The sequence below is a fragment of the Pygocentrus nattereri genome, chromosome 4, assembly GCF_015220715.1.
Source record: "Pygocentrus nattereri isolate fPygNat1 chromosome 4, fPygNat1.pri, whole genome shotgun sequence".
Classification (NCBI taxonomy): Eukaryota; Metazoa; Chordata; class Actinopteri; order Characiformes; family Serrasalmidae; genus Pygocentrus; species Pygocentrus nattereri.
In genome coordinates, this window is record NC_051214.1 from 12,017,935 (window position 1) to 12,041,683 (window position 23,749).

The following is a 23,749-nucleotide window of genomic DNA, read 5'->3' on the forward strand; positions in this document are numbered from 1 at the left end:
GAGAAGCTGGAAAATGACTTCAGCTTTATATATGTGTACGAGTTTACTATTTAAAAGCTTTTCATAGTCTTTCTAAAATCTCATGAAACTAAATGCTCTGAACTCAGATGTGCAGGTTGGACGGATCCAGTCCACCAATCTAGCTGATCTTCTCTTCGTAGTATTTTCTGGAAACTTCATCCAAAGTGTTCACATTATGTGTTCATCCTTTTTGTAGTCTTTCTGCTCTATTTTGCTTTGTGTTTGTCCACCTACAGGGTTGTAACTAAAGTAACAGTGATGAGACCAGCTCTATCAGAGCACAGAGTTACAGCTTGCCTACCAACATGGCGATGTGGTCTTCCATGACACAATCAAATGCTATGAATAGGAGAAAATCCTCTGTAGGGCCATATTGGCCCAATCCCATTTCTTATTTTACCCCTAACCCTTGTTTTTAAATGTCATCTTGCCCCTTGGAACTAAGTTACAAGGGTTAGTGGTTGAGATTTTCCTCTCCGAAATGGGACAATCCTCAAATAAAAATGAACACTACTTCTTTAACAGGCTCCCAGTGGTGCTGTGTAGGCACTCCTGCCAGTCTGCAGTGATAGCAGTAAAGTTCAGCAACCTTATTGCTGGTCTTCAGTTAAATTTAGAGCATCATATGCGTTCAAAGAGGGGGCGGGGTGCGACAATTGTTTATTATGGCCCACCCTAAATTTTTGGTGACCTGGCTAGTTAGAAATGGGGTTTGGCTGTAGTCTAGAACACGGCTAACCTAGGCTTTGCTGTCAGGTCAAAAACAGCTCGTGTTATGTGGGAACAGAGTTCAGATGAATGCAGAGCTTGAAAAAACCACTCAGTAGATCGCAGAGATACAATACTTCTCAACCATATTAAGCCTGTGCTTATATATTAACTAAAAGTGGTCATATGACATAGTCCACAGGTGTTCCGTGTAAGTACTCTGGGGATTGTGAACACTGATAGGAGCGTTAAACTGAGTCATTGGTCACGTGTGTCCCCTGTGACTCCTGGGAAATGGAGTCCGTATCAGTTGTGACTGAGCCGTCACGTGATCTCCCAAAGGCTGCTGGGAAATGTTGTCCATGGAATGCGTGACATTATGGTTTTACAATATTGGCAAAAGGATTTACAGTTCACTCAATTTGATTAATGTCTTTTTCTGTGTATATAAATGTAAATGTACATGAAAACACCAATTAGGTCTGGGATAGTGAATTAAATGGTTATACACAGATGAGCCAAGACATTATAACCCCTCACAAATGAAGTGAATGTCATGTAAAGGTCTGGGATATATCAGAATAAAAGTGGTCAGTTCTTATAGTCATCACATTGGATATTGGGAGAAATGTGCATGTGTGAAGACTTTGACAAGGACCAAATTATTACCAGTGGATCGGAGCAAACGGTAAGGCTTGTGGGGTTCTCCTGGTCGGCAGTGGTACTTACCAACAGTAAGTAATGTTCTGAAAAACCCTTGATCCGGGCACTCAGATGGATGAGCCACCTGCCTTAACATTGTTGTTGACCAGGTATATCCCTTTATGGCAGTGGTATTCTGTAATGACAGTGGCACCGAGCCACACTGCACACATTGTTTGGGAATGGTTTGGGGAACAAGATAAAGAGCTAAAGGTGTTGCCCTGGCCTGCTAATTTCTCAGATCTCAATCCGATTGAGCATCTGTGGGATGTGCTGGCACAACATGTCTGATCTGTGGTGGTTCCCCTTCACAACTTACAGGACTTAAAGGATTGCTTTGGTGGCACATGAATGATCAACAGCATATCCGGCAGGTGGTCATCATGTTTTGGCTCATCTGTGTATATAAATATAATTTTATAGTGCAGAAAATGTAGAAGGCTTTGACACATGCATGCATACATATATATGCCTTCCCCCTTAGGTTTGATTTACAGCAGGTAAAGATGCATCAACATTATGATAGAATATTTCATGTTTCAGTTTATTTATGCTTCAAATTGATTACATGGATCTGATAAACATCATCCTACACCCAGTAACTTGTAGCAGTTCGCAAATGCTCTACATAGAAATATTGCATAGTATTTGTTGTGTTCTCAGTGTATTTTTAAAGCCCTATTAAACTATTACATATTTATTTCAGTAATTAGAGAAAAAGATGACGAGATTGCCAAGGCAAAACCAAATTTATGTGGATGATATAATGTTATTTATTTGTCTGAAACACACGATGGCACCACAGTCCCAAACATATGTGCAGAAGTGAAGAGTCAGCAGCAGCTGGAAACCTGCAGTTTCTTTCCATGTAGGGATTAGTGTTCCTGGCTAGTCCCAGTGGTCGGATGGTTTCCTGTGTTGTGCCAGAACAGGTTTCTTCATAGACCTCCATTCAAAATTACCTAAAATTTCTGGTTACATAAATTTTTCCATCAATGTTTCAGTCCCTAATTATATATAATTAACTATTATATTTCTACCAATGCTCATTTTATGGCATACAAAGACATAAGGCATAAAAAAGCATTAACTTTTATTTTGTCTTCTTTTTTCTGTGGTTTTAGGATGGTACCTCTTTGCATTTACGATCAGGGTAATTCCAGTCCCTCTATCTTTGCAACTAAGGATAATATTTCGCATTATGATTTTACAAGCCAAGTTAATATTAGCTGATGGTTAAGATTACCTTGGACTAGCTAGCTAGACAATAACTTTAAATATAAACACGTAGCTCAGGTAAAGGCCTTTAAAGGGCACCATGTCCTACATTTTCTTGTATTTATTTTTTAATTTGTTTTTACATGACTTTACATGCTCTTATGACTAATATAAGAAAAATGAGCTCAGTTCTGATTGAGATCAGTTCTGCCTCATACAAAAAGCACTCAGATATAATATATAATAACATAATGGATGGGGCTAAACTGCTGTAGGCTAAATGAGTGGATATATACAAATCAGTTGGTTTTCATGCTGAATTCAAAACAGGCTGTTTTTGCAGCTTAGATTCCATTTAGAGTCATGTGAAAAAGTGAGTGCACCAATAAGAAGTTACACTTTTCCAACATATTTGGAGATATCGAGTCTTATTTTAAAAAATGTTGATAAATAAAGGTGATATGGTTTAACAAGTGACACATAGAATTAGCATTTTTGTCATGTTTTATACAATTGAAATAAACAGTAATGCAATAATCTTTTCCATCCATCCATTTTCTAAGCCGCTTCTCCGTCAGGGTCGCGGGGGGTGCTGGAGCCTATCCCAGCAGTCATCGGGCGGAAGGCAGGATACACCCTGGACAGATCGCCAGTCCATCGCAGGGCAGACAGACAGACACAGACAGTCACTCACACCTAGGGGCAATTTAGCACGTCCAATCGACCTGACTGCATGTCTTTGGACTGTGGGAGGAAACCGGAGAACCCGGAGGAAACCCACGCAGACACGGGGAGAACATGCAAACTCCACACAGAGAGGACCCCGGTCGCCCGTCCAGGGAATCGAACCCAGGCCCTCCTCGCTGTGAGGCGACAGCGCTACCCACCACGCCACCATGCCGCCCTTGCAATAATCTTTTGTGGAAAAAATAAATACACCCCAACATATATCACTACTTCAAACAAGTCAAATCAAAATCAGGTGCTAATGATTAGAACGCTGTTAGAGAATATTTATAGAATGTCTTAAAGGGTCTTATTTAAACCTCAGATATCTGGTTTGGTTTGCTTTTTGTTATTGGAGTGTGTGGCATCACACCTAGATTAGAAGAGCCCTCTGAGGCCTTCGAAAGGAACGTTGTAGATGCCTTTGAGTCTGGGAAGGAGTTTAAGAAGAAATCCAAATGATTGGAAATCAATTATTTCATTATCTGGAGTATCATCTACATGAAATCTCTCAAATATTGCACATGAATAAGGCATGGAGAAATATGCAAAAAATTCCAGCAGATGTCAGAAACTGCTAGGCAGTTATAGGAAATGCCTACATGATGTTGTTTCCGTCAAAGGGGGCATTACCGGTTACTGAAGCTAAGGGTGTAGTTACATAAAATATTAATGTTAAACACACTACAATTATTTTTATTGACTGTATAAACCTTTTTTTAAACGTCTTGACATGCAAAATATTGTCACATTCAAAATATCACAAGACGAGTCTGGGGATCAGGTCTCCTGTGCAGATCCTTTAGTCCTCTAAGCTGGTGAGAGCTTTTTTCTTTTTGCAGCAGAGCATCTTTAAGATGGACTGGGGCAGAAAGGGCATCTTTTCTAAGCGGGACAGGTAAACGAGGGGCTGGATGGTGCTGCTGACGTTCAGGAAGGCGTAACCCACTGGCTGAACGTAGCAGCCAAAGACCAATGGAGAATAGTGATCCTGGAAGGGGAATAACGCTACCGGAGGCAAGTAGTTGCACACAATAATGGCCAGCAGTGACCGCACCACCTTGAAGGCCTTCTTCTTCATCGGGTGCATCTCGTCTTTGCCCGCACCTCGTGAACGCTTCAATGCCCAAAGAATGGATAGGTTGCATACTATCATCCAGGCAAATATGGCTAGGATCTCACCTGTGAAAACCTTCTCAAAGTTTGGGAGGCCTCCGATCGTTTTGGCTGATGCATAAGCAAAGGTGAGGCACAGGACAAACACAGAGAGGCTGATCCTGTACTTGATGGCCTTCAGCTGGCTAAAGGCTATGGGGAAGAGCACGGCCACAAAACGGTCTAGGCAAATGCAGGAAAGGAAGAGCGGGCCGCTGGTGTCCTTCACACCGTAAGAGAACTTCAGGGCCATCCAGCCTTTCATGCTCCTCCAGTGGTAGAGGTTGATGAAACCTATAGGGGCCATGAGCCCAAAGTAGGCATCCATTAAGGCTAGACAGCCGAGGAAGATGTCAGAGGTGCTGGGCTCATGCCTGTTGCGGATCAGGATGGCGATGACCAGGATGTTGGCTGGCAGCCCTATGGCCAAGTTAAAACTTTGCGCTACCATATCAAAGATGATGCCCTCCACCATGAGTTCACAGCCCTCAAATGCACTAAAGGGCTTTTGAGTAGCATTGACCTGCTCCAGGGTGATGTTATATGGGGAAGGAGTAGGGTCGAGGGTGTAGTTTGTTCTGGAGTAGATGTTGTATCGCTCCCACATGGCTTCAGTCCAGTTGTTCCTGCTGAATGATGTTCTGACAGACAAAAACAGTAGCTTTTATTAGCCTCTACTGTGGAGTAAGACTGTCTTGCATAATTAAACTCTTTCTTATAATTATCACCATCATCATCACTGAAGTTGGAGTTGTTGGTAGCTGATGCAGGGCTGTATTAACTAGTGTTGTGAAAAATTGATCGATTCTCTTCATTTCAAATCTTGAAATGGTGCTTACACTTTTTTTGACCCACATAGACATCCGTGACCACTTCGCTAGCAGCGCAGTTTGTTATGTTTAAGTGGGTGAGTTCACAGCCTTTGCAAACATTCTTAGTCAAACAGCGGAAGAGCTGTGTGGAAATATTTTGGTTTCAAAGCAAATAAGGATGGAAAAACTGTTCTGACGGATTGTGCTTCCTTGTCAAAATGTTCGACTGTAGCGCATATTTGCAGGTAGCTACATACATAAAACTCTAGGTAGGCTATTTTTATAGCTTAAATCACCTTAAATCACCTAATTCAAAAATACTACCAGCTTTCAAACTACAAAGCTTAAGTCAGCTTATTATTTGCCAGCTTCTTGTTTGGATCTTCCAGTTGAATGATATGTAACTGCTGCACCATTTAAGGTGGAATGGGAAAATTCAAACAAGCTGGTGAGTAGGAAGACAACTTCAGCTTCATAAACTACACGTAATATGGTTTGATAATGTAAATGTCCTTATCAGAAAATGTGACCAGCATTACCAGCATGCTGACATGTAAAGAGAGTTCCAAGAGGTTGGTGATTGCTCTCATGTTCAATATCACTAAAAGGTTTTTTGTACAGTTTCTCATTAAACTATGGTTCTGTTAATTGTTTTTATCCTATTCTTGGTCTAAAAGCCATAAGCTAACTTAAAGTTCCCTCAAAGCATCCAATAATGGCCCCAGTATTTTTTTTAAATATATTATTTTATTATTGTGATTATGCAGCACTGATCTCAGAATGATAATTAAAATATAATTTACCTTATACACATTTGCACTCTTCAATAATGCGTTCATTTGCATCATCAAAGAGAACACCAAGCTAGAAATAGGGCAAAATTCTAAATTACACACGTTCTCTTGCACAATGTCTTTGAAAATGCATTTGACACGATTGCATTTTCATTTATATAGGTTTCCCAACCTGTCGTTCATCACATTACTAATAAGAAGCTCATTTACACCTTGGTTTGTAGGTGATAATGGCGGAAGGACTTTACAATCAGTGGAAGGGGGGCAGTTAATGTATGGATATCTGTGCACTGAATGTGGATATATTTCTCTGCCATTATTTCCCCTGCTAATTACACCATGTGAATTGTGGAAGAATGCAAAATTAAGCTAGCTAAAAGCTAATGTTAAGGCTAGCTAATGCTATTTTCCCAGACAAGGCCCTGATCTGTGGTTTTTAATTTGTCTGAAATATGACGCAATACCATCATGGCACAGCAGCTGTTGCCAACTCAGCCACTGTGGCTAAGTGTTTGTGTGATTTTCATATTGACAGTGTGTACCCATACAATTACAATTAAATACGTTTGTAATTTAAGATAATCCAAATGCACTTTTGAAGAGTGCAAATGTATCTAAAGTAAATCACATTAGTTTACACTTTGACACAATAGTGTGTTTTTAAATGTTTTGATTTCAAAAGTTTTTATTTCACAGTAAACAAAGATATTTCACCATTTATTTCTATACTTTAAAGATAATTCCATTTCCTGTCCTCTGAAGTGTGACATCTAATTTAAAACATACAAACAGGGGGAATGCCTATTAGGCCAACTGATTTCTTTCTCCTCCACTGAGCAGCAGTTTATGGAATGCAGTGTTACGTTTCACAGTCAGAAAAATAAATCAGTGTCTACAAACAGCCCAGAGTGTCTGGAGACTGGAGCGTCTGCCCCTCAGGGCTGTTATTCTATTATCTTGCAAGCTTGTGCTAAATCCCACAGGGTAACAGTCTCTCTGCACAAACAGGGAGAGAACTCTCACACACACATCCATGCTTGGACAGGGACCATCACAGAGAAAATTAGCCCACCTCCTGAAACACTAATGTGCTTGTCAGCTTCACCGTCCCCCTGCTGTAGTGGAGAGTCAGTCTAAAAGGCACCAAAATGACAGAGCCATGAGTTTCTCAATGACATTGACTCTGTTGCTTGGTGAGAGCTATAAAAACCAATGAATCATTTGAGCAATCAGTTTGCTTCAGAGTGAAACCTGAGTCACTCAGCTGACATTGTTTACTGACACAATTGCTTGCTACATTATAATGGCTAGAATGAAAATGACATCAAATGAAAAGATTGTGGCCTAAAACCTCCTGGTATTTAGTGGAATTCATTTTGTCATTCATTTTCACCAGCACCTCTGGACCACAAGCAGCAACGCAGCCCCAAAGCATCAATGGTCACCACTATATATGACAATGGGTATCATTGCATGCAGTTTTTACATTATTATTATTATTATTATTACATCCCAGGGAAAAAAGGAAATGGTCATAGATAACAGAGCAATAAAAAGAAAGATTTCACCAAAATATGCAAATGTCTTTGGTTTTATTTAGAATATTCTTTAGGGATTCCAATAGTTTTGCTTTTATGAAGAATACACTATTTTTAAAATAAGACAACGCTCATGTAGAATGACTTCTATTAGACAAATGATTAGCAATTTCACAAAACAGTTTGAGGGAATATTTGAATCACTATATGTATTGTTTATTTTATATGATTGTTTTGGCTTAGTTTCCAGTGCCAATGATTCTGGAGTTGACGGTATAACATAACTTACAATACTGCACATTTAATATGATGCAAAACTACAGGGACTTGTTAATAAAGACCATGTTCTGAATCCGGTTGATGACATTAATCCGATCACACCCAGAAGGATGTGAGGTTGCATCTTTTGTTATGCTGCATAAGTGAATATCTCCTGTGTTTGACACTAGTGATAGCAATCGAAAGTCCAGCTTCAGCTCATCATCTATTTATCCAGCTGTGAATTTAATGTGATGTGTCAGAGCAGAGAACACAGTAGCTGTAATTGAAAAACAGTCTTTTATAGAAGAGTGAGTGCTTTGCACCACCTTGCAAGGTCTACTGGGATGGGAGCAGCCCTTTAGCTGTGAGCCTGCCCAGGCTGTCTGGGGCACTGCAGGTCCCTCATGGCTCCTAAACAGGCTTCATCCTCTTCCCTCTTGCTCCAGCCTCAGGCTATCACAGTTGCTGTTTGCTAAACATGCTCTCTGGAGATGACCCTCATAATGAACTTTGTTTTCAACTATGTAGCTCTGGGAATTATGACCAGTTTAAAGGTCAAAAACAGACAGCTGATTTAATAAGATATGTCACTGGAGGGATTAGGCTGTGAACTATTCATTCAGGCACCAATGTACTCCTGGTGAATAGAGAGTTGGGGTCTGAAATTAAAGTTCTAAGCCCACTTGCTGAATGTGGGCCACATCAATATATTTAAACTGAAGGCCACTCTTGCAAGGTTTAGAGATGAAAAGTGTTAAGCAAGGCAATTTAAACTGGAACATGTTTATATTTCAGAAGGCCATGCCTTAATAACCGATCAGCAGGACTTTGAGTCACTTGAACGTGGTTATGAAAACTGAAGATGATGATGATGGTAATGGATCATGATACAAAAATTTACAGCCAGTGATTGAATTGCTACTCTAAATTCCTAATACCATATATTACTATTTGGTATGTAAAATTAATAACTTTATTAACTTCTATCTATATTAACATTAGCTATATTTGCAAATAGTGGTTTAATGTTTTTCATCTACATCTAATTTCCAAAAAGTACAAGTAAACCTTTAAGCAACCAGCATGAGCATCTGAAGCTAAAGACGTCAAGCCTAGAGCAACGAGGGCAGACAATCAAAATGAACATGAACATGAACAATGAACTCATTAAAACTGCCCCACCAAAACAAGCACAGTTATATACATAATTGATGGTACGTACCTTCTCTATCGTGTGGATATCTGCAGTCTCGTCCACCACAGTATAAGATGAAGGGCCCTTATGGAAAGGTGTGGATAGTTAGAGATAGCTCTTTATAAACTTTGTTAAGCCCTGAGGAATTAGGCATATTGAGGAAAGGGAGGGTCTCCTTGATAGAATATTTCTCCACATCCCTGGAGAAATTGCTGGTAGGCTGTTTTGTTCGATGTTCTCCAGTGAGATGTTTCGTCCACAGGTGAGAGTGGGACCCAAAGGTGTTTTTTCAGGTCAGACAGAAAAAGAAAGGGTGATACGAAATGTTTATGCATATGAACCGACTCCCTCAAGGGCTTTGGTGGTATTTTGAAGGCGCCATCTGAAGGAACTAGCAATCGATGGAAAGAAACGAACAAGGCATGAGGAACCTAAAGCGTACAAACCAAACTAATATTTACCCAGCACAGGTTCTTCACCTCAAATGAAAAGGCAATGTTGTCAGGAACACACTCCAGAAATGAATTAACATATGTGGATAAATGGACATGTAAAAATGAAAGATTCTAGTTGATGATCCTCTTCTGAAGTGATGTTTATACAGTCTCTCTGATTTATTACATTTAGAAAAAAATGTCTCTTGGCCTACTGGTTTCCGAACTCTGCCCCATCCCTCCACTACCCTGCCTGCTGCATTTCATATATTTTGAGCTTCATTGCCATGTCTACATAATTTATGTATTAAATCTAACTTATTCTTTTGGCTTATGCTGTGACACATCACAGCACCATTACTTTATTATAGCTAACGGCTAACTGCATGTCTCAAATAAGGTAGCTTTGTTATGTTGTGTAAGTTTCCTTTTGCCACATTGTAGCATATTTTATAGGGTGACCAGAAATCTCAATTTTGGTCACCTGTCCTTGGCTGGAACTATCCCTGGTAATGTCTCCGTCTTGTGTTGTGCTTGTTTCGGCTGTCGGGGGCGCTGGCTGCTGTTATTTACTAACCACTTTTACCACTTGCTCACCTAGTTTTAGAGAATACTGCCGTGTAAAACCGGTACCACACCAGCAACAAGTACACCAAGCACACCAGAAGCTCACAAGTATCAAGTGAGTACAACATCATCACAAATGTCTTTTCAAGACACAAGGTAAGCCAGAAATTTAAAGCAGAGTTGGGGTTACAGGGCTTGAATCATGCCATCAGGTGATAGGTCAGCTATCTGATTTGTCTACTTAAATGTAGGCTACCATGTGATCTACAAACTTAATCTTACAAACATAATTTTTTAAACTGCTCACTTTTTCAGCAACCATATATGGCATTTGAGATATGTTGATAGCAGACTGATAGCATGTTGATAGCATGTTCATAGCAGGGGAGTCATTGTCAAAGGAGCTAAAATAAATGAATAGGTGAATATTTAAACATGTTCAGAGTCAGAGGTGAGCTATTAACCACCCAAAAAATAAGAAACACTGAGTACAGGGGGTACTCTAAGCCAAGGCAGTAAGTGCCAGTCGGCTAAACACGTTGCGTAGTGCCTCACATATTATGCACATATTACGGCCCTGCCTCTTGTGTCAAAGCTGCTTTTTGATTAGAACTTTGATGACAGGATGAAGTGGAACTATCCATCTGGTCATGAAATAAAGAAAAAAAACACCATGTGAGTGAATTGCAGGGACAGCAATGACGTAAAAGTTTAGCTACAACTCTGGATTAATGCAAAATAGAAAGCAAGGGATTAGCATTGACCTTTGATTAAATATTGGCTTTAAAATGTTGATTAGGTGGGCATACTGGGCAGTATGGATGCACATCTCTCAGTAAATAATGACCATCAAGTATTCAGTCGCGCCACAGTACAAATAGTACTTTATGAAAATGTTTCAAAGGAAGTCTGGAGGGGTGGAGGTGAGGGGGAGGTTTGATAATTGTTCAGATGCTATGCTTAGGTTTGTCTCTATTTATACTCATGTTAATATTCACTCTTCAGATTCTATAGAAAAAAATTATATTCAATAAATATTTGCTTATTTCTCATTCTCTTCTGTATAGGTCTATTTAACCTTAGACTGACAGATGCAGCAGACTGTTTTAAAGGAAGGACGATTGTGGTGCGAGCACTGGGGTGTCAGGTGTGACTGTGTGGCACATGCAAATGGTTTACATAGCTCATGGGTCAGGTAGAAGGGCTCCTAGCAGAATTTTGCTTAGGGCCCCAGGGAGGTCAGGACCGGCTCTGCTTCGAAGATGAATCACAGCTGCCCACGTGAAGCTGAGGCGTATGAGCAAAAGTAAGAGTGATGAGGCGTGAAACCCAGAGCAAGTGTATTTCAGCTCTCTTTACACCAGCGCTCCCCTGACTCTCTGAAGCTCTCTTAAGCCCAGTGTGGGGCCTGGTCTGTGTTCTGGGACACGATAGGGTCTTGTCCCACCAGCCCAGAGGCCCTGGAGTTAATCCCACCCCATGCACACGTCACTCTTGATCCCCTATTAAAGCTCCTATTCCTCACATACACTAGGATTAGGTGTAGGACTGAACATTCATCCTGCATCTGACTGTGAACCTGATCATGATGAAGATGTGATGGACGCTCAAACTAGAATGAAGAGGAAGTCTTTCATATCATGCGTAATTCACTGCACCATCTTGAAAAGCCTTATGAAATATACATGTGTGTATTTTAAAAGGGCAAACGTGAAATATCGTATACATTCTCAAACAGCTGTTCCCATTGAATTGATCAGGATGCTGCATTTAAGTGGTTTTCTTTGTCTAATAGTAAATGATTTAAAAATGCACCTTTTGGACTGTATGTCATGTAGTCACCTACGCTCAGTATATGATAAAGGTCTAAAAGCTTCTATTACAAATAACTGTGCATGTGTCTATGTTGTGGAGGATGTGCTGTTTGTTTTCTGTGTTCCAGATCCACTCCATTCCTGTTTAGATGCTCCTGACCATGTTTTCCCTTATGCCCCACTCTCTCCTGCACATCATCAGCTAGAAGCCTCAAAAGATCCCTGCTTAGTGGATGCTGCTCACTTGATTTTTCACATTGTGCTGTTTAACTGGTTGTAATATTGTGCCAAATGAATTGCCTTTTTTAGGCTTGCAGTGTGAAATCATGCCTTATCCCATTTTATTGAGTCTGCCTATTGTGGTGTGTGAATACTTTGTAAATAATGAACATATAAGAAGCGTAATTGAGGCCAGTGAATGCAAGTTGTTCATTTTTCAGCATGAGAAAAAAAACAGCCCAGAAGCCTTAATAACTAAATATAATATCAATTTCACAATTTACCTTTGTTACAGCTTCCATTCTTTACCTTTATTACAGTTTTACTTATTTTCCTTTCAGATTTGAAAAGAAATCTGCAGGGACATTTTCCACACCTTCAGTCTCAGAGGTTGGTTGGATTTTCTGCTTCTCACAACTGAAGTGATCCCAATTGCAAATGTAGATGAAATTTACTGTCCAGTGTTGTCTTCTAGTGCAGAGTTTTTTCGTTTTTTGTCTGTCTCCTTTTCTCAGTGAGGGCTTCTTGACATCTACACATCCTTTCAGACCACTGGATTGTCTTCTTACATTGGAAGGACATATAGAAACACCTGTGGATTTTGCAGATCTGAAGCAGGAGTGGAGCTTGATTTTCTCCTCTCTCTCAAAGACAAAAGATTTAAGTGCTGTTTGTCTGATGGCGACAGTTTTGGTGTTCTGCCTGGTCTTTTATTTTCTCTGTATCTTTTAGTCACTTTTTCAAATCCAGTTTTGGCAACTCCTGATTTTTAACTTTCTCCTTCCTAATGCAAGTGGGTTATTTTATATTCAATCTCCTCAGAAAGATGTCCTTTAGTCTTTTTGGATGCACGTTAGGGAGGCAATTAAGATGTGTAACCTTGAGTTGTTGCTTGTGTGAATGTTAATGTCTCTCTGAAGGAAAACATAATGTCTGTGACTCCTTTGGGAACTGCCTTTGTTGGGAAGACTCAGCTGTAGCTCATTGATTTTAAGATGGGAAGAAGAAGTGGCTGTAATTAAACTGATGAGAAATGAAAGTAAAGATTTTATGATTTAAAGACTAGGAAGCCCCCCTTCAGATGATGTACCTTGGAAATGGAAGGAGTTATTGCACACATGAGTGCAAGCTTTGTAACTTTTCATCTGCTACTCTGTGTAAGTGTTCATGAGGGTACAAATAATGTAAATATCCATGAAATGTACAACAGTTGTGTACTTTAATGAGTTTTAATGGTACGCTATGCTTACCACTGTGGGGAAATGGATTTTTATCTTTCTAATGTTTTTAAATATTAAAATAAAATATAAAGCCTGGAGTAAAGATAATGTGCATAGTCAATGCAAGAGTCAAAATATAACTGTGATGGAATATATGGTACAGTTATGTTCCCTAACTAGAGATACTGAATACGTACCCTTGAGGGTACCACCCTAGTGATGTGAGGGGAGGGGGGTACAGTGGATTTATTTACAGCTGTGGGGTTTTATGGTGTTATGTATGGTAAAAAGTCTGGCAGCAGGAGCATCAGACAAAACTCGTTAATTAACAGTAAAAGCATGTTTTCTCAATAATGGTTAATCTGTAAAATTATAATCATTTCATTTCATAAAATACTGCCTTTATCTGAGTACTAGTGATTCTGACAGCAACAACCATTAAAGTAAAACAAATGTCTGTGAAATTGAGGTGTTTTTTCTTTTTCCACACTCTACATGGATGCAATCTGTTTGCTGCCAGATCAGGATCTAACTGATCTTTCCATGATGGCTTAACTGAGTATTATGCATTTGTTGATGTTCAGTGGTTGCAAAATTATTAGTTATTATTCCTATGTTTTCATTTAATAACAAAAATGGATGTACATTGTTTCGTTTATGTTCTGCTGACTTTAGATGGTGATTCTGAATAAGTTTTAGAGAAGAACTTCATCATTTACTTCCAGAAGTTACAGCGTCAAGTTGTAATAATTAATGTTATTTCTTACAAAATGCATTTTTTATAGACAATGAACTTCAGTTTCATGAACTTCAGTTTTTTTTCCTTTTTTTCTTGCTTTCTTTTTCAGAATCGACTCAGTCTTAACTTAAACTCGATGTGTCCAAATCTCACTCTTGACTCAGACTTGCCTAGTTGTCTTAAAAATGGAAGAAGCAAGCATATTTGGGAGTTCTGTCAGCCTGATAAGGCTGGGGAATATAGTGCTGCACTAAAGAAAATTACATGACATATTGAACTACAGATGTAAAGGGTGATTCACAAACTCACTTCAGCTGCGAGAAGCTTCTTTAGAGGCACTGACAGCTAAAGAGGGCAGTAGTGATCTAGGTTGCTGCGCATGGCTTTTGGTGGAAGCATAACCACCCACACTCTCAACATAATGATAAACGTAGGTGAACTGATGAATCTCACAGTCTCACTTAAGATCAGCATTTGAGCAAACATGTGTGCCTGGTTTTATCTTTTGCTGCATAATATCTGTAAAGTGTCTTTCAGCGTCATAGATACCTACTATGATTTATATAACACATATTAGAAGCTTATTTCCAGGAACTTAGAGCTTTCTGCCTTTATTTTACAGCATCAATCTGTTTTTAAAAGCTGTTGACTACTTTCTAATTCTGGTCTGAGTTCTGAGCTCCTCTTCACAATTTTACTGTCTGATACAATCTATAATCTTCAGTAGCTGAGTTACTTCATCATGCTTTATTTCAACATAAGAGCTCAGAGTGAGAGAAATATTCACATAAAACTAACAGGATTGTGTAGAACTGCTCACTCCAAGTGTCCATGTGTGCTCCTTGTTCTCAGATGTAGCTGCAACATTACAGTCTTATTCATTAAATGTCTGTCGAACCACAAGACCTGCCCTGGTATGCACTGACTCACTCCAGCTCCATCTGACCACCCCCCCATCTGGAGATTCAGCACATATAGGCTACATGTAAAACTTCATACTGCCATAATAAATAGTATATAAAAATAGTCCACCATCAATAAAAGAGCATTCATTAGTGTAAAATTGTGTAGTAGAGTAATATGTGGTATTGAACACAGCTATACTCTCCTATTTTGTATTGGCTCTACTCAGCTGCTGCTCAGTCTTGGCTCCACCCTTGTAACTTCACACACCTGTGATTCATTCTAAGGGGCATCATCACTCCTGCATCTACCTCAGAGTTTGGCTTCACCGTTTTCAAAGACTCTGTTGCTCCAACTGAGTTCTGAGTCGTGGTTTTCCTTGTTTGATATTTTCCTGTTTTGCCCCTTCTGCCTTCTGTGTACCTGCCTGCCTGTTCTCTGCTCCTGCCTGTTGAGACTATGACTGTTGGATTGTACCTACTAATGTTATTCTGCATATGCAGCCTCTACAAGCCCTTATCATTACATAAAGACCATTCTAGTGCATTTTCATTTTACAAATAATCAGGAGAGTTTGTGTTGATTATACTGGCTTGTTGGGGGATGTGTGGCAGTCTGCTTGCTTCCTGCTGGGTGTGAAGAGAATTTGTACGTAATACTAAGTCTGTAACCACAAGCATACACATTGCACAACAATGGCACCATGTGGTCACTCTGATACATCTCTCGCAGTGTGTTTCATTGTGTGCATTGAAATTCAGGTGAATTCTGTCAGCCAAATATAAAAGTCATCTAAGGTTTTCTGATGAATACATTGTTCTCTGACATGTGAATTCAGTGCCTCTATTATTAAGTTACATTTATATAGCGCCTTTCACAAACCTAAGGTTGCTTCACACAGCATGGGGAAACAAACAAACAAAAAAAACTAAGCAGTGGAGGAGGAAGAAAAATGCTCACTAAAGAGAAAAGTCTTTAGGTCAGATTTGACGGAGGAGAAAGAAGAGCACTTCATGCTGCTGGTGACACAGAATAGCACATATAACACATTACATGCCTTTTAACTAACAAACAGCAACATAATAATCATAAAGACTCTCTCTTAACTGAAGTGTCTGCCTCCTGTGAGCCTCTTCCCAGCATGTCAGCTCCTGGTTGGCAGCGTCCCCATGGCCAGTACTCAATCCACACATTATAGTGTGCTGACTAGAAAACAATGAACTGTGCAGGTACATTTTAATCCTTTATGTTATTCTCAACCGTTACAGTAATGAGATATTAGGCTTTTATTTACTTGCACATTACTCATCATTCTACTCTTTTATTCTACTCATCTCAGATTAAACATGTTTATTGATCACATACAGTAGACAAAGTGCACATCAAAGTGAAACATGTTAGTGATCAGCAGTGGCACTGAGAGGTTGTGAAAAAGGAGAAATGACGTAGTGGTTGTTGAGGTTTCTTGAGGAGCAAATAGAATCTGAGAGAGAGACACATAGGCAGTGTGGTAGAGAGAGTGTGTTTCTCTTTGAGGGACATTAATGTGTGTAGAAGAATCAGTGGTGATGGAGCGTTTGTATCTTCTGCTTGTGGTGTTTCACTTCACTGCAGGTGAGAGTAGTTATTTCACACCTTCATTCAGAGCTCTGGATGATTTCTCTAATTCATAATAAGATATGAGGTGTTCTTTGTTTGTGTGCAGGCTGCTCTCTCTCGGGTGATCAGAAGAAAAAGGAACACAGAGGATACACTGGTGGCTCAGTACTGCTGCCCTGTTCCTGCACTGACCTGCAGACCAAACCAAACGCTGTTAAATGGGGGTTTAGATCAGTAAAATCTGAAGCCTCTCTCTATAATGAAATATACCCTGCACAGACTGGACAGCACAGAGACAGAGTCAAACTGAGCAACAAGAACTCAGGAAACCTCTCTCTGCTCATATCAGACCTGAGTGAAGAGGATCAGGGAGACTACAGGTGTTCAGTGGGGAGTGATTTTAAATTGATCAATCTTCTTGTTGAAGGTAAACCACTTTTTTCAGCAGTGACTCTGAGTTAATAGTAACTTTCCAGGAATAATGAGGAACTCTTTCTGAGTTTGACAATAATGTACGTGAAGTGAACAACCAGGAAGGGATTTATTGTGTTTGTGAGAGTTTGTGTTTATGTGTTTGGTCAGTATTTACCTCTACAGTGAGAGAAACTCCAACAGACCCAAAAAAAACTCCAACGTCTCTACCAGAACCACCCACCACAGACCAACAGACAGACAAACTATATCTAGGTCAGACGGCTGTACATTTTAATCTGCACCGATAGAAAGAACAACTTTCTGCTTCCTTTTTCTTTACATGTCTTTGTTTTATTATACAGGTCTTGGCATCCTCACGCTTTTGCTATTTCTGTTATTTGGAACAGTGACGATCATCTGCTGGAGACTCAGGGGTACAACACACACACGTTGTGTATTCACATGAAACTGGATCATTCACCTCTTTAGAAAATCATCTACACCTAGATTTTCATGAGTTGTGTGGATGTTTGCTTTGAAAGTTGATTAGGAGTAAAAATCTAAGGATAGGATATAAGGGATGAACAAACCAAAAAAGGCTGAATATGAGAGCAGAGTTCAGGAGAGCATGCCTTAACCATGTAAAACAACTACTATCAGTACCACAATGAGCAATTCGTTTACATCAGAGAGGTTGAGTCTTTTCCACAGAGGGCCAGTGAGGCTGCAGATTTACGTTTCAACAAAGCTGGAGCTCACATGCTCAGATGACGATGACTGACATTAATGTTTAAGCAAGTGAAATCTGAAATTTTTGTGACAAAAACTTGGAGCCATACTGCAGTGGATAAGATTGGTCACCCTTAATTTACAACTTTGTATAAATTACATTGAACGTTGCTCTCAGATTCTCTTTATCTCTCGGAGTTCAAACACATATAAACCTCACATATAAAGCTCAGCGATGACTTATTTTCCTTTTAGGAAGGAGAAGTGGACAGAAGGTGACCACAGACGGACATTTGGGCCTTAACAGAAAGCAGGAGAATCAGGTTAGCACACCTTGCTTTGCTGCTGTTGATCTGTGTTTTAATTCCATCATTTTTTTTCTTTGCTTTTGTAGGTAAATGTCAGGAGTCCTGCCCAGTGTCTCTTATTGGTACAGCACTGTGCGCTAATGCAGTCTTACCCACTGCGCTATACTAACTACAGATTACACTGTGTGGATTCTACATTAACAGATAGGATTACACTTTATTAAATCATTATACCATACGCATTTGTATTGTTAAAAGATGGGTATATATAGAGTAATGCTTATGTACATGTCCTCCATTAAGTAGTGGGTTGTAGGATGTTTTCTATTGTTTCTACTGGAAAAGCTTATGGTGTGAGAAAAAGCCACTAGAATGTGTATGTGCATGTGTTAGAGAACTCTGCTGGTATGTATGCTATTTATATATTTATAATTTTATAATTGTTCCCTCTCTCTCTCCACAGACAGTTTCTGATGATGTGATGTACTCAACTATAGCCCACAGTAACACAGCCACACCAGCACGTGTTCAGATCGGCATCGGAGAGCAAACTGAATACGCCAGCATCAAAACAAACTAAACCAAATAAATATACAGATGTGCACTCAGAGCCTGTTACAGAGTAATGCACAACTGTCCTGTTTTCACATTTTCTTGTTTGATGGTTATGTTTAAAGAAATGCTTTAATTACCAATTTACGATTTTAACACTTTTTATTGTTTATATAGTTGCTTAGTTTACAATAAACCATACAACAAAAGGTTATGGCACTGAATATTTTAATGTGCTTTCAAGTTACTAATAAATAGCAGATTTGAATCGTATAGATTTGTATTGATTATAGTTGCTATGTTCGTTGACATTCTGTTTGCTGTTGTGTGAAGAGAGTCAGGTCATGTAACGGTCAGTGAACCACACATATACTGATGACATATTACTAGTAAGCTGATGTTCTGAGAAAGGGGAAGTATTATGTGGTCCCTCAGAGATCACAGTGTGCAGTGCAATTCAAGTGAATTCGGACAGCCAAAGGGACAATTCGGCTATTTTCTTCTAGTGAATTCAGTGACTGAACCAAATCCAGACATCATTTTGGAATTTGTTGTTTTTGACTACTTCTTCATTCTGGTCTGAGTTCTCTTCTGAGTAAACACACAAACCCTCCTGTTGCAGCTTACTGTCAGATAATTATCTACCATCTTCGGTGGCTGAGTTACTTCATCAGGCCTTACTTCAACAGATGAGGTCTAAGCGAGTGATAAATTCATTGATAATAAATGAAATGCGTGTTGAACCACTCAACTTATCTGAGATGTCAAGGAGGTAAATACATGATGTTGTTAAAAATACGCAGCGCTCAGAGAACTGGGCTGCAAAGCTAAAAACTGGCTTGATTCTTAGCTGATAGCATGATGCTAGTGCTACAATGTTCTTGAGTACATCACTGAAAACGCAAACGTCTGTGTTCTGACTTCTTCAAAAGTAAACGCGTCGATATCTGTTTCATAAGGAGCCCTGCTGGTGACATCCTGTATAAATAAAAATAATGCGTGGCCACGCCTTATTAATGCATGGGAACAAGATCCTAATGCATGGCCACGACTTAGTAAGGTCGTTTGAATGAGATGATTAAGTCATGGCTTACTAAGTTAGGATCTCTTTCCCATGCTTTACTAAGTCATGGCCACGACTGATCCTCTCAAAACTCTCATCAGAAGTGTGGTTTATTCATCTTTGAATGACTTCCATTTCACATCTCTGTGGGTTCAGTGATAACAGTCAGGATTTTACTTATGCCTATAAAGCACTTCTGTTGATGAAAAAGGTGTACATACAGAATCCATGGTCTTCTTTTATTGGCATGCTTCAATTATTATTCAGTTCACTACTTAACTTCTATTGGGACACGAGAATTCTAATGCTGACAATAATTTTCATTTTAAATTATTTGCTTTAGACAGAATTGAATGGCGAGATGTCTTCACAGCAGTCACATGCCTCTTCTACCGTGGGCTCTACAGTGTGCTCAGCACAGCATTATCTCACAGGGTTCTCTCTGATTGACTGGGAGAGCAGTTGCCTTACACTCAGTGTCTTCAACTGTAGTGTTCATGTTTCTGAGAGTGACTGCCCTTTGACCAGATGACCTGGCTGGGCTTTGTGCTGCTGTGGACCTAATGGGACCCTCAACATGCATGGAAGAAGACAGACAGTTAGCCCCACTGCTGTATATGCACAGTAGTGGCTGTGTATATGGTCATCTCTATGAACTGTTTCTCAAATCCCTACTGAAGTCCTGTTGTATGAGCTGGATCAGTGAGTTTACTAGCATTAGCCACGCGCTCAGAGCACTGCTGCCTCTCAAAGTGTAATATTCCTTTTTCAAACATCATAATCTTCTAATCAAACATTCAAAATGAACTCCATATATCGTTGCTGTTGGAAGAAAACCTTGTATCTCCATTTTTGGCATTTTTCAGTTTTTGACATAATTTGAAAGTATCTGTGACTCTTTACATTGTTTGTCAATTTTATGATGAATGGCCTAAAAGAAATTACCCAAAATGACATGGGAAAAATTCTGGTTCCATTGAGTTACACTGAAAGTAAAATATGTTTTTTCCTTCTCCTGTAAAGTTGCCATTTTGGAGATCTTCCGACAGCAGCGATATGCTCCGTCTAACAGCTTTATTGGAACTGTATAGCCTTACATGTTTGACCCAACAGAGAATCCAATTCAGAGCCAAAGGACACTAACTTACCTAAGAAACACTTTCATTCTACTTAGTCAGTAACAAAATGGTCATTTTTTTCCCCATTTATGCAAGTCAGGTATTGCCGACTTGCATAACCTAGTTAAGCTACTGATGCTACCACACTATAGTTTTCTACTGTTGGGGGAGGGATCATGCTAAGTACAAATCCAGTGCATCATGATTTCAGGGCCACCTAAAAATCACTAAGATCATGAAAAACAGTTTAACAGTCCAACTCCACAATTCTGTACTACATAATTCACAGCCTTTCCACAATTTCTAACATGTGTAATATGTTTTGAAGCAAATCTCTGAATTTACTTAAAAGGGTCTTTAAGTGCTGCTCTGTGCAGCAACGTTGTTTTGTGACATCTCAGTGTGCAGGAAAGGGATTGAAAAATGACAAGGTGATTGTTGAGGTTTCCTGAGAAGCATAGAGAATATGAAAGAGAGACACACAGGCAGTGTGGTAGAGAGAGTGTGTGCTTCTCTTTGAAGGACATTAGTGTGTATAAGAATCAGTGAGGATGGGATGTTTGTGTCTTCTGCGTGTCTTCTGCAATGGAAATTTTAAATATATCAGACTTAATGTTAAAGGTAAATTAGTATCCAAGATTTCTGTAATGACTGTGAGCAGCATTACCCTAATGATGTTTGGGTTCCATCATTATGGAAATGCAGAGAAGACAACTTATATTGGAGAAAATAGGAGGTAAATTCAGCTGGTCAATAATGGACCTTATATGTTTAATAATGACTTTTATTCCAGTATCACACATTAATTAAATTGAGGATAGAAATAGACATTAAAGTTGTCAAATCTTTGCACATTTGATTAAAATAACCTCATATGAAAGTTTGTTCATAAGGACAAGGCTCCATAGGTGTGTATGTCTAGTTTTGTGTCATTTGTAATGTTGAAATATTGTCAACATTTGCACGGGTTATCCTGTTTGTAAGCTTTCCTGTGTATGACCTGTTTTTTCATGTTACTCTGACTTGTCTTTTCATATGTCCTTGACTTGCTTTATTGCTGTATTTTTACTGATGTATTTCACCCTGGACTGTTTTTTGGATTTCAGTTGCTGAGTTCTCTGGTTCTGACCCTTCACTGCTGTGACCCTGAGATCTGTAGTAAAAACTGTCCCGTAAGCATCTATTCTGTTTTGATTTATTAACACATACCACACAGTAACACAGCCACACCAGCACACACACCTGCATCAGAACAAAGTAAACTGAATAAATATGTCTCAGAGTCGATTACAGAGTAATGCTTGTATTTTCTTGCTTTGATGCTCACTTTTTAAGTAATGCTTGTCATAACATGTTGTTTAGAGTTACATTTAAACACTAAAATAAAACAAAACACCCTCATGAATTTAGACAAACAAATACATGAATGTGATTCACATCACAGATGAAAGAACATATAAAAACCCTCAAAAATTTTCTAACATTTAAGATTTTTAATGAGACAAATGGTATTGCATTAAATAAAAATGCACCTACGTGATTGTCTTGACTTAGCTCATATTTATTCCCTTTAACCAGCCACTTCATTAGGTAAACCTCCTTTTTTTATCGTCCATTTTATTAGCTCCACTTACCATATAGGTGCACCGTGTAGTTTTCTCTGCATACTTTGTCCATCTTTTACCCTCAGCTCTTTCCTCAGTTGAAAGTTTACTTTTTGACAAAAAAGAAAAAAAGAAACTGTTAGTTTTATGAGTACATTGTAAATAAAACATTCTATTAATGATGATAGGTTAATAAAGTAATACTAAAAAAAAATTATGAAAATTGTGTAACGTCCGAATAATTCTTTAGGTCCCCTGTCAGTCACAGGCCCTTAGAATCGTTCTAACTTTTCACCCCAAACAGTGCCCCTGGGTGCATCTAATTGAGTGGACAGTGAGTGGACACAGTGTTTAAAAACTTTTCACCAGAAAAACACACAGTAACACACCACCACCACGTCAGTGTGGCTGCAGTGCTGAGAATGATCCACCACCTTAATAATACCTACTAGTGGTGGTCTTGTGGGAGTTCTGACAACTGAAGCACACAGTGAAAGGGGGCTAACAAATTATGCGGAGAAACAGATGGACTACAGTCTACAGGTAAGTGTGGCTGATAAAATGGACAGTGTAGATACAAGGAGGTATCCACATATTTAATGAAGTGGCCGGTTGGTGTGTAATAAACTGGGGCAACATATCTGATCCAACTTTTCAAGAGCAGTGTTGCATCATAAGCTACTATCATCGAAGCCACTGAAATATTTTAGATGTACGATTTTAAATGATCCCAACCTCCAGCTTTGAGCAGATAATTCCCACAAACCTTGCACCATCACACTGTTAAAATAAGACCTGAAGCCAAGAGGAAGTATTCATTTTCCTATGGACTCTACTAAATAATTAACTGAAGTGCTTTATATAGTCATGTGTAAAAAATTAGGACACTCCATAAAAACCTTTATCTTTTTTAAAATATTTAAACATACTGAGAGATGGAGGTAATAGAACTATATATAACTAAAGAAATATAATTTGTACTATGTGTAAATAAAAATGCAATTTTATTGTGAGAAAAAGTTTAGGACGCTCTCACATTTACTACAAATTAAAAATGCATAAAATTAGAATCAGGTGGGCCACATCAACTGCAAATGACTAAAACATTGTTAGAGATTTTGGAGGAGACTGTCTTATTGAAACCTCAGATATTCAGTTTATTTTGCTCTACATTGCAGATGTGAGTGGTATTAGGCTGTCTTGGCAAGTTTAGCCCAAGAGCAGATCGCAAGTTGCTTGAGGAAGTCTCTAACAATCGTAAAATGTCATCACGGGACCTACAGGTAGCTCTTGCCACAGTTCATGTCTAAGTACCTGCATCTGCCATCAGAAACAG

The 23,749-nt window shown here is 39.1% G+C and overlaps 2 protein-coding genes across 2 annotated transcripts; one reads left to right on the forward strand and one right to left on the reverse strand.

Moving 5' to 3' along the window:
* Window positions 1–4,177: 4,177 nt before the first annotated feature.
* On the reverse strand, window positions 4,178–5,137 carry LOC108427464 (G-protein coupled receptor 183-like). Its single transcript, XM_017697654.1, has one exon. It carries the CDS (start codon window positions 5,135–5,137, stop codon window positions 4,178–4,180), a length of 960 nt encoding a protein of 319 aa, XP_017553143.1.
* Window positions 5,138–16,523: 11,386 nt separating this feature from the next.
* LOC108427475 lies at window positions 16,524–18,807 on the forward strand. Its single transcript, XM_017697662.2, has 6 exons — window positions 16,524–16,640; window positions 16,732–17,052; window positions 17,208–17,312; window positions 17,402–17,473; window positions 18,024–18,091; window positions 18,540–18,807. The coding sequence occupies exons 1-6, from the start codon at window positions 16,571–16,573 to the stop codon at window positions 18,654–18,656; spliced, it is 753 nt and encodes a 250-aa protein (XP_017553151.1). The 5' UTR covers window positions 16,524–16,570; the 3' UTR covers window positions 18,657–18,807.
* The last annotated feature ends 4,942 nt before the right edge of the window (window positions 18,808–23,749 follow it).

Coding starts and splice junctions, on each gene's coding strand:
- LOC108427464 (XM_017697654.1), bottom strand. CDS start 5,137: ATGTGGGAGCGATACAACATCTACTCCAGAACAAACTACACCCTCGAC.
- LOC108427475 (XM_017697662.2), top strand. CDS start 16,571: ATGTGTGTAGAAGAATCAGTGGTGATGGAGCGTTTGTATCTTCTGCTT. Junction 17,474..18,023: donor CATCTGCTGGAGACTCAGGG/GTACAACACACA, acceptor TTTTCCTTTTAG/GAAGGAGAAGTGGACAGAAG. Junction 18,092..18,539: donor ACAGAAAGCAGGAGAATCAG/GTTAGCACACCT, acceptor CTCTCTCCACAG/ACAGTTTCTGATGATGTGAT.